This window comes from Dromiciops gliroides, chromosome X (assembly GCF_019393635.1).
Source record: "Dromiciops gliroides isolate mDroGli1 chromosome X, mDroGli1.pri, whole genome shotgun sequence".
NCBI lineage: Eukaryota > Metazoa > Chordata > Mammalia > Microbiotheria > Microbiotheriidae > Dromiciops > Dromiciops gliroides.
The window spans coordinates 38,655,337-38,666,729 of NC_057867.1; the positions used below are offsets into that span (position 1 = coordinate 38,655,337).

Sequence of the window (11,393 nt, forward strand, 5' to 3'; positions counted from 1 at the left end):
AAGACAACAATATTATAAAGACACGGGGCAGCTAGGTGGCACAGTGGATAGAGCACTGGCCCTGGATTCAGGAGGACCTGAGTTCAAATCTGGCCTCAGACATTTAACACTTACTAGCTGTGTGACCCTGGGCAAGTCACTTAACCCTAATTGCCTCACCAAAAAAAAAATATGTATATATATATATATATTATAAAGACAAATAACTTGGAAAGACTTAAGAATGCTGTTGAAGAAAATGATTGATGATCCCAGAGGACAGATGATGAAGAATGCTATCCATCTCTTGGCAGAGAGGCGATGGACTCAAGATGGAAATGACAATCTTTTCCTTGACTATTTGTTAAAGGGTTTTGTTTTTTCATTTTGTTCTGGGTAAAGGGAGGTGAAAGAGAAAAAAAAATAAATGCCTGATGACCAAAAATGCTTTTTAATTAAAAAAAAAACCACAACATCCTGATTTTAATTGAAATCAAATGCTGTGAAATTATAATGGCCAAGCTTAGACCCAGAGAAGAGAGATAAGAAATTTTAAAAGGAAGGGGAGGGAGGGCCAGTAAAAAAGAGAGATTAGAAAACTGTCTCCCTTCCTTAGCAGATGTGAGAAACTATGAATGTGGGAACACAGATAACTTTTTCCATATTTTAGTTACAATATATCAGCTGCATGGAAATGCAGATGATGGAAAAACAAAAGATAACAAGACCATTTATTTAAAACAAAAGAAAGGTCCTGGTTTTGATAGTACATTCTACAATTACTGCTTGTTACTGTTCTTCTGTTCAGCCATCAAGTAGCAGTTATCCTTTAAAGCACACCCATCAACTATCAGATGCTCTGTTAGTTTTCATTGTTACAAGGGAATTTAAAAAAAAACCCAAAAGACAAAGACAAAAAACAAAAAAACAAAACCCCAAAGACCTCAACAATTATTTAAAAAACAACAACAACAACACAATGCTGGTAACAGAAAGAAGAATGGCAATGTCCAAAAAGAGATTAGCTCCAGGGGAGATGTGGGGCAACTGGGTTCTTCTAGGACCAAGGACCTCAGATTTCATCAGAAACTCCTTCAAAAGTCCTAAGGGAAGCCAGCGGCCTCAGGCTCAGAAAGGGCAAGTGACTTGTCCATAGCTCCATAGGAAAGAAACCTATGACACACCAAGAGGTGACTCTACCAGTAAAATGGAGATGATAACGTTAGCAAAGGGTCACGGAGAGGATCAATAAGATGTCATGAAGTGCTTTGTAAGTAGCAAACGCTAAATAACAGTAACAACCAAATAGCACAGGAGCGAGCTCACCTGTGTAAAATTGATTCATTTGATACAATTCAATGTGTCAAAGCCAGGGAGGGTAGGGGGTAGCCCTGCTATTGATAATGATGCTTTAAAAAGAGAAGAGCATCAATGAATCATTTTTTAAAATACAGAAGAGAGCAGGAAGCAATCCAAATAGGGCCACCACAGCCAAGCAGGGAATTGTGGGAACCACCATGGCAAATGGGAAATATAATCTTTTCCCAAAGCCGAGCTTCATGCAATAGAGTAGATTCAGAGCTTTGTAAGGACTCCTCCTTTTCAGTTCTTCCTATAGAGAAATGTTCACATTTGGCTGACATTTGTCAGGTTCATGGAAAAAAAAAAGTGAAAGAAAAAACCCCAGAAGTTGAGGCTGGGATCAGCTTTGGGATTTTAGCAATGTATTCTCTACTCATGAATTCCATTAAAACAAAACAACTTCTAGAGTCCATGGAGTTTCATATAACAACCTATTTTTTAAACTGTATAAATGGTAATAATGGCTAACATTTATATGGTACTTTACCATTCACAAAGCCCTTTACCTCCTTAAATTAATAATATTTCTATAGTGCTTTAAGGTTCTCATTGAACCGCATATATAGTCTCTCCTTTGATTTAACCTTACAACACCAGCATCAGATTGGTGCTATTATCCCCATTTTACAGATGAGGAAACTGAAGCTCTGAGAGAGAGGGGCTTGTCTATAGTCTCACAGCCAGCAAGTATTTGAGAGATGATCTGAACTCAGGTCTTCCTGACTCCAAGTCTGTCTGGCAGCCAGTCCATTCACTACCTCATGCCACCAATCACATTCTCAGTGACTGTGCCAGCCATCTATTTTCACCACTTGGCAATTATTCTTAAACTGAATATAGATTTCGCAAAACTGCAACTCTTTTAAAATAGAAGATTTTAGATATACTGTCTAGGTGTTTGTTTATTTCTTTAATATAAGATAACGACAAGAAAACTTACTAAATTTACTCATCCCACTCCCTGCCTCACCTCCCCCAAAGTATACCCATCCCAAACACTTAGTTGCCTGAAAAACTCACCAGTGAAAACATAAGCATGCAGCAAATGGAGTGTAGGAAGAACTATAGGTCATGTCTTGGCTTTACAGCTAAAATTCAAATCCTGTGCTCCCAAAATATATTGTCTATTGTGTGGGAGCAGGAAAAAAGGGGGTTAGGAGTGGGATTTGTTGGGAAGAAGAGAAAGGAAAATGAAAAGGATTCAAATAAAAGTAACGCAATATACAGAAACCCAGAATCTCTCTACCTGAAGACCCTGTCTCTGTCTGATTTGATACCTGCAGTATCTTTTTTTGCAGACTTTACGTATTTTAAAACAATTCCACACTCCAACCAGAAGTCTCTCATTGGCTAGCTAGTTTTTACACACTTTTAATGGTTTTAAAACAGGCCCACATGATATACTGAAATCAGCAAAAATTCAGAGTACCAAGCCATAGGTAATTTTTGTTACAATGAATTACAAGAATTACAATGATTAAAACCCAGGAAGAACTGAGGAATGTTTAACACTGCTAAGTTTCTATAAATTTTTTAAAAACCTAACTTTCCCTACAATTACAAACAGCCTCAAGCTTGTTCTTAGCCACCTGCATTCGAGAGTTAAGCCAACGTAGCTGAGTTCAATAGACAGTTCTCCTAGGCAGGGCCAAGAAAATGACCAAAGCCTTTCCTTAACTAAAAGGGATCAGGGCTTCCCTCACACAAGGAAAGATCCTCTGCACTGCTGAGAGTCACCTCCTTCTCCTATTTGCTCCAGAAATACATCACTTACCCAAAAGAACCAGTAGGTAAAACTTATTTTACACACAAGTGCTCCAACAAGATGCCTGCCCGTGGAGCAAACTGCCTTCCTCTCAGATTACGTGGCTCCTTCAGAGATCAGAAAGACTCCCAGAGAGAAAATAAGAGTAATATTCTCTGGTTTATTTCCAGCTAACAAGCCAAAGAGGAAGCTAAAGATCATCGGCATTATCAAGAACGACAGTGATGATGACAGCGGCAACTCACATTTCTATTTTGATGTGACTGGTACAAAACCAGAAAAAGTCGAAGTCATCCCTTTATTAAACTGAGAACAGAGCTTGACACACAAGAAATTAGATCTTCACTGAGGCAACTTGAGTCATCCACGCACAATCACAGCCCGCACTCTTTTGTGGAGTGAGGAACAGAACTGCTCTCTCAGCCTAGTTAATGGTGTCTACTGAAGCATATTTGGAATGTCAAGCTTCCTGGTGATCTGTGGATCTCACCGAGAACCTCACCTCGCACACAGGTGCTTAACAAGCATTTCTTCAATTGCCATCCATTTACCATCCAGCTATTCGGGAGCCAAGCGGGAAAACTTTACCCACAGAATCAATCGCTATTATGTTTAAAAGGAAGAGAAGAAGGCCCTCAAAAAAGGCAGTAGCCAAGCAAAACAACACTCATACAATTTATATTCAATGAAACAAACAAAAACTAGAGCCAACCACTGACTATGGCTAATTGTTTTCAAGTCACAGAAGTTAGAATTGCCCTCCCCAAAACTAGTAATTTGAGGTACTAAAGTGAAATGCATAAACATCTTGGAACACAAAGAAATGGAATTGTGTTTACTTAAGCCCAAGCCCTCCAGATCTGTGGGCTAATTTGGTATGTATTCCTAGTGCTAAGAGAAACAAACCCTCATCGATGGGCACACTTTTCTAGAAACTGAAAACTCAAGTGGGCAAAGGATGCAAGCAGTCTAAGCCAAAGGCTCATCTTTAAACAAACAAACAAAAACACAATGAATTTGCCCCGAGTACAAAACCGGGACCTGAAAGCCAGGTGGTGTGAAACACTGTGCCCCAGCTTTGTTCCTCTTCTTTTCAACACTTGAATAACTCAAAATACTCTCTCTGTGAGAACAATCCAAAAAAATTAAGTTTCTTTAATTTAGGCTTCAAACAGCAAAGCAATTAGAATCAACAAGTGCACCTCTTCAAATGTGTGTATGCCAAGGTAGTATAGAAAATCATTTCAATTCAAAAGCTTAGAAAAACATGAGATCAAGTAAATTAGGTTCATTAGCAACAGTCCACATCTGTTATAAAAAGCATAATTTTCAAATGCCTATTTCTAGGCTATATCCCACGTACAATGGTATCTGAACAAAAATGCTAAAAGCTATTTTAAAAAAAAAAGAAGCTGATGAGGGAAAAAGTGAAGACATATTAAAGTTATATACTTTAAGACTAAATGGAAGAATCTTTTCTTTCCCCAAAGTGAAATTTCTAACACACTTCAAACACTGTGATGGAATAGTCTTCAATTATATATGCGATGAAAGAAACATGTGAGCTCTTGTGTGCCTCATAGAGTCTGGTATAACACAATAGTCTAACATGTAAATTAGAAATTTTGAAAAGCCACGGACTGCGTATGGAAAAAAAAAAGTCTATTTTGTCACTTGAGAACCAACTGTTCAAATATTAAAATATGTAGACGAATACTACAAATATTGATTTAAAAAACAAAAAAAAATTCCTCCTGGGATTTTACTGATATTAAATTTGAGGATTTTTCTCCTCCAATTCCAATAGTCATGTGTCAAGTCACTAAAGCAATTTGGTGCAAGAGTGACACCACCAATTACTGAAGGGTAAAGTACTTTGGCAGAATCACACAATCTCAAGAGGTAGAGGGGACCTCCAAGGCTAGCTGGTATCAGAAGAATGAAATCTACAAAATAATAGACAAGTAGTTATCCAGCCTTGGCTAAAAGATTTCTAATGAGGGGGCAGCCCAAACCACTTTTAGATAGCTCTAATTGTTCACAAGTTTTTCATCACAAAAGCTGCTTCTCTCCAGCTTAAGTCTTCTTTAGTCAGCTAAGAACATGAAATCAATTCATGCCCTAAAAGTGGTATTTTGAATTAATTTCTCAAAGTACTACAATTGACAGACAAGCAGAGCAGTATTGGAGCTAACAAGCTGAGTCTTCAAAGAGACAAGCCAGTGCATTGTAGTGGAGATTCACAGTTCCATATGCAGTCTTCTTTGGGGCTTCTCTGTAGGGGGAAATGGTCATGTTTGTTCATGTTCGTCAAATTCGTAATAAAAGGAAAAAATGTTAATAAAAAATCCTTTCAAAGGAACTGCAATTCAATAAGACAGACTTGAAGCAAAGGGGCAGTAAAGAAGTAAGAACAGACCAAGCTGGTGGGTCACAATCTAAGAAAGACAGGCGCCCATTCTAGGGCAAAAGGAAAGAATGGTTTCTAAGACCCTATTATAGACCCTGTGAACATCAGCAGATAGAAAGGAACTAACAAAACAGACCATGGATTTGCTCTGGCTTCTCTAAACACTCAGGCATAGCCAGGAGCAAATGTCCATTTTTGAAGACACTAGAACCCAGTCTTCAGGCCATGCTACAGTGAAACTTCCTTCTCAGAAGCTCTTCCTTGAAATGTATCCACAGAAGACTTGCTTCATGCTCTATCTGCCAGGCCTACAGCAAGTCTTATTACACGAGGACTTCAGTCACCATGTCCCCGGGTATGTGTGCACAAAGGCATGCAGATGCACCTAACATGAGAGAGAATCTCATACTTGGTAATTATAACAAGATCAAGTACGGAGCAAAAGCAATGGCATTAGAAGGCCAAGAACAGAGAAGTAAAATCACAGTGAGGTGAGGCATGCCAATGCTATTTAAGGTCATGTAATGTGCATGGATTCAAACTCAGACATACCTGATAGAGTTCTTCTAAATTGTATTTAATGGAAGTACTGTTCTGAATGGCTTCTACTGCTTCTTTCAATTTCTGCCACGTTTGATCCGTATAGTTTTCTGGCAATTTAGGTTTTTCTAGAAGATAAAGGTTGATATCAGAATTACGGCATAGGAGACATCATCACTTGAGTTTCCAAAAAGCACATCAAGCAGTTTCTGTTTTAAAGAAGGGTCTGCAATCGAATGAACTATTTATCCAGTGGTTCTCAAATATGATAGAGATTTAGTAAACCAACTGGGTAAAAATGTTATGTTTAGGGGCCAGTTAATCATGCCAAGTAAACACCAACTATACTGTTATACCTACTTAAACATTAAAAATAACCATTCTCTTTTTAAGCTTAGTATATATAACAAGCAAAAACTTCAAAAAAACAACAAACACCTCAAATCAAGATCTGTTAGATAGTGTCTACGAACCTTGCACATAGTACAGAAGTATTAGAACCAACTCTCTTCTGTTCCTCCCCGATTTCCAGACACCCAGCAAATCTTTTCCTCCTACAGAGTTCCAATAATCCTTAAGGTGAGATTCAAGGTATGGATGAGCCAGCTCCAAAATCAGAATGCGAATCCTAATTTCATTCCATCACATATACAAGCCTTAACATCAACAATGAGTTTCTATAGGGACATTTTTCAGTAGTAAGGAAGGGTCAACTATATTTTCAGAGAAAAAAAATTTTTTTCAAAACCAAAGTCTTCAGGATCCCTTTTTTAAAAGCCACAACAAATACAACCTATTTCTTACACAAATGCACAAACACCAAAGGATCATAGCACTCACAGATCATTTTGTGCATGCCTAAGACTTTTTTCTTCAGGCAAATAAAATGTGATTAAGACTCCTCAAACCTACCCCCCACCCACCCATACTCTTCAAGTCACTCTCCTTACCTAAGGCAAAAACATTACAGCAAGAACGAAAGGTTGTGTGTAAAGAAGAATAAAAGGCTGTTGGGGTGGGAAAGGAATGAGAGAAAATATCAATGTAGGTTTGACCCAAAAAGAGAGAGAGAAAGAGAGAGAGCGAGAGAGAGCGAGAGAGAGCGAGAGAGCGAGAGAGCGAGAGCGAGAGAGAGAGAGAGAGCGAGAGAGAGAGCGAGCGAGAGAGAGAGAGAGAGAGAGAGAGAGAGAGAAAGAGAGAGAGAGAACTATCTTGCCCTGAAATAGTGAATTCCTCATTTCTACACTAACACTGACTGCATAAACATGAGGAAAGTCTAATCTCCTTAATATTAACTAGCACAAGAAACTTAGAAATTTTTCCATTAAACTTAACTTTCCAGAATGAGTCTTTTGACAAATCAGAGGAGAGACCCCCCCAGATAGATCAGCCAATGCGTTCATTTTATAGATGGATTAACTGATAACCAGAGAAACAAAAAGATCAAGTATTCACGATCTGATCTATACAAACTTGTTACATCATATAGAAAATGTTTAAAGAATCAGCCAAGTTTTAACGTTAAAAATGTTTCTTAGTTCAATCGCATGTCTCTGAAGACATTTCTCCAAGGGATTTCGTTTTTAGAACAATCCATCTGCACGTTCGGTACTCTACAGGCAGGTATAGATCAGTACCCTAAATCACGATTTTACAGATGGGAAAATAGATATGACGGACTGGACTTGTGGTTACACTAGGAGGGCAGCCACCACTACTGTGTCTATAAAACATTTCATGCCTCTACAGAAGAAAAAAAAAAGCTGCAGGTAGGGATACGGTTAGGGTTTCTCAAAATACTGTGTGGAAAGGCAAAGTTTCCAAAGTAAGCAGACGCTGAGTACCAACGACCATGGTATCTGCCACACAGCCATGGAGATTAGAGTGGAGACTAAGCTGAAACCATAACGTGCCAGGATAGGGGGGTTGGACGAGGTGAACTGGAAGGTTACTTCCAGTTTTAACACCGTATGACATGTTGGGAGCTGTTCTCATTTAATAAATTCCTTACACCAAAAAAAATAAATAAGCAGATTATTCTAGGGCTGAAACAGTGAGCCTAATCTGGAAGCACAGTCATACATTAGAAATAATTACAGTTCATTTAGGTGTGAAAGACTCATTTTGCTACCTGCATTTCCAGGAGCAAAAGTGATAGGGACAAGACACTGGAGATGTTCAAACAGCAACACTGAGCAGTGGTCTGTCAGTACCCTCTATGTGAAGTATATAATGTGATGCACTCTGCAGTTCGGGGGGGGGGGGGGGGGGGATAATAATGCTGCATGTCTGGTTCAGAGCACTCCAATGCTATGAAGCTGTGCTCATGTTGGAGATAGTCTGGGAAAAAGCAACCAAAATGACTAAGAGGATTGCCTTAAGAGGGGTGACTAATTGAGTTGTATATGACTGGCTCGGCTCTAAAATGATGAAGAGGTACAAAACATCTCGAGTGTTCACCCTTGAAAATAAGCACCATTAGCAGAGGGTAGTTGACCGAGATTCATCAACGTTTAGCAAAAACCACTAATATATGACAAAGAAAAGGGAGAGATGGGCTTAATTAAAAACAAACAAACAAACAAACAAAACAAAACCCATCTCCTAAAGACTTTTATTAAGGAGAGAAGGAAAGAAAAAAACTATAGAAACTTCATTCCTTAAGACAACTAACACTTGCAAACCACCGCCAATTTCAAAGCCTTGGAAAGATGTTTGGGATGGAATTAAGAACTAGAAAATCTCCCTTCCCTATCTAGATTTCACATTCAAGGAATACGAACATAGTCCTCCGTCTTCCTCCCCAAACCCAAACGAATGGAATTATCTTCAAGAAAATTGGCGTTTTTAGCTTAGAGCTAAGCCAATCTTGTAAATCCAAGAGTACATCATTACACACAGATTGGTATCAACTTATAAAAGGATTTAATGCTAAGTTCAAAATACCTGATCTCCTGGGAGCACTAAACTGAGGGCTCTAACACACGTCCCTCACGCCCCCCCCCAAAAAAAACTAAACAATTTTGTTAGCGCAAAAGGCTGCAAGCTGCCCACCAAAGAGAAAGAAAACTGCATCAATGCATTACCATTTCAGAAGTGGAACGAAATGTGACCCGAGAAGAAAGAGTTACCAAAGACTACGTATGACTTTTGGAACAAATCAACCTTTTTTTTTTTCTTAAAGTTTGAGCTTTCTTCGCTTGCAAAAAAAACAAAAAAAAGTAGAAGAAAAAAAGAAGTAATCACGGAGGATGCCGTAAAACAGAATACACAGTAGTAACCACTTCCGATTAAGTGGAAGAAAAATCAACATTAGCAGTAATTGTGAATCGAGAACGTTAAATATTTTCGAGAAGGGCACAAGGAGACAGACATAAGGCGACTGGATAAACAATATCCCACCCACCCAGAAGAATTTCCTTTTCCCCCCCGAAAAGAGAGAGAACTTTGTGAGTCTGCCCCCAAGGACAAACTACAGCTGCTCACAGTGTTAAACTCAACTCTCTGCTGCTTTTCATCCCAAAATTCAATTTCCCCCGTGCCCCCCCCTCCCCAATACTCCCGATTCTGGGCGCTGTTCTGTTACCTTTAAAGTTCTTGATCACCAGTTTCTTGGCCGAACTGGGCTTGCTGTGGGTGAAGCTGGAGATGCCCGTGGGGGCTTTGGTCAGCCCGTTCGCGTGGTGGCCCGCGGCCACCGAGGACATTAATAAGCTTTTGTTTTTAAGTTGCTGCTGCTGAGCTACGGCGAGACCAGGTGAAGAGGAGGATGCCGCTTCCTCGGCCATCTTCACATCAAGTCCGATCAAATCCAAGGAGTCCTCAAAACGCAGTTTCTTCTGGAGGTGGTGATGGTTGGGGGTGGCAACTGCAAGCCCTGGGCAGGAGGCGGCAGAAGAGGATGTAGAGGAGTTCTTGGGAGGGGGCGGGGGAGGGGAGGAGCAGGAAGAAGGGATGGGATCAAAGTCTTCTTTTTCGTTGCTGTTGCTGCTGCTGCTGCTGCTGCTGCTGCTGCTGCCGCCGCCGCTGCCACAGCCGCCGCTGCTGCTGCTGCTACTGCTGTTTAACTTTCTCTTCTTGGAACAGGCGGCGGCGGCGGCGGCCGGAGTGGGACTGGTGCTATTATGACCATCAGTGGCAGGTCTGACCTCCTGGGAAGGAGGAGCAGCAGCAGCAGCAGCAGCTGGGGGGTTGGGGGATGAGAAACCTGTTGGAAACATGAAAATGCTGGGGTCAATAGGCTGGGAAACATGAAGCCCTTCGGGTGGGCGAGAAAGAAAAGGTGGAAAAGCGAGCCATCCAGGACCGGGGTCGGGGGGGGGGGCCAGAGAGGCTGGGGAGGGAGGGAGGGAGGGGAGGGGAGCGAGCCAGTCAGGGAGTGAGTGAGGGAGGGGGGCGGGAGAGGGGAGGGGAGGGAGAGGGAGGGAGGGAGGACCGCGACTCTCGGCTGGTCCCCCCTCCTGCTTTTCTCTCTCTCCCTCTTCCCCTCCCCGCCTGGCTCCAGGAGAGGCGGGGGGAGGCTAGGCGAGCGCCCGCTCCACCTCCTTTTCTCTCTCCGGGAGGGGAGACGCTGGGCTCCGGGAGGAGGGGGAGGGAGAACGAGGGAGGAAGGTGGGGGGGGACTCAAGAGAGAAAACTGGGGCTTGTTATTGTCAATAGTACGAAAGGGGAAAAATGGAGGCACTTCCGGCCCCGTGGCCTGCCGGGAGGGGGGGAGCAGCCGCTCCCGCCCAAGCTGGCGGCGGGGGGGGGGGGGGCCAGCGGGGGAGGGGGGAGGGGAAGCTGAGGAGAGGCGGCGCCGGCCTCCCTAACCTCAGATTCACTCCCCGTAGCCCCCCAGGCCTCCCACCGTCCAGACTCCTCTGGGTCTCCCCGTGGGGAGGCTGGCGCCGTAACCCCTTACCGGCAGCGACAGGGCAAACACTTTTCATAGCGCCCGATCCTCGGAACCCCGGAGGTCCGCAGGGCGAGCGTGCGAGAAGGGGGCGGAGTGAGAGAGGAGGAGGAGAAATAGGGCGCGGACTCAGTGCGGAGGTGGGGCGACCGGGTCGGAAAACGCCCTCCTATTGGTCCGTTCCAAAGCCAGGGGGCGGGGATGCGGTGATGTAGTGGAGAAGGGGCGGGGACAAGGGAGGCAGCGAGGCACTAGAGGGCGGGGAGTAGGCGCGGACCTGGGTGGAGGGAGGAGCAGAAGTCTAGAAACTTTGCTTGAGCAGAAGAGGTTAAAGCGCTCGATCGGGGATGCTTCAAAATGTAATAGTTATGAATAGGCGCTACAGTAAAGAGAGACCGGGATGGCGGAAGGGAAGATGGGGAGAAGGGAGGAAGGAAGCGGAG

The 11,393-nt window shown here is 42.6% G+C and overlaps 1 protein-coding gene across 1 annotated transcript in view; it reads right to left on the reverse strand.

The window, feature by feature from the left end:
* CUL4B (cullin 4B) overlaps nt 1-10,998 on the reverse strand; it is a 45,458-nt gene extending 34,460 nt beyond the window's left edge. The window contains exons 1-3 of the mRNA XM_043974188.1: nt 10,960-10,998; nt 9,643-10,263; nt 6,069-6,184 (exon numbers count right to left, since the gene is read on the reverse strand). Coding sequence (XP_043830123.1) covers nt 6,069-6,184; nt 9,643-10,263; nt 10,960-10,987 — 765 coding nt within the window. The 5' untranslated portion in view covers nt 10,988-10,998. The remainder of the gene's footprint in view (nt 1-6,068; nt 6,185-9,642; nt 10,264-10,959) is intronic.
* Nucleotides 10,999-11,393: the final 395 nt, after the last annotated feature.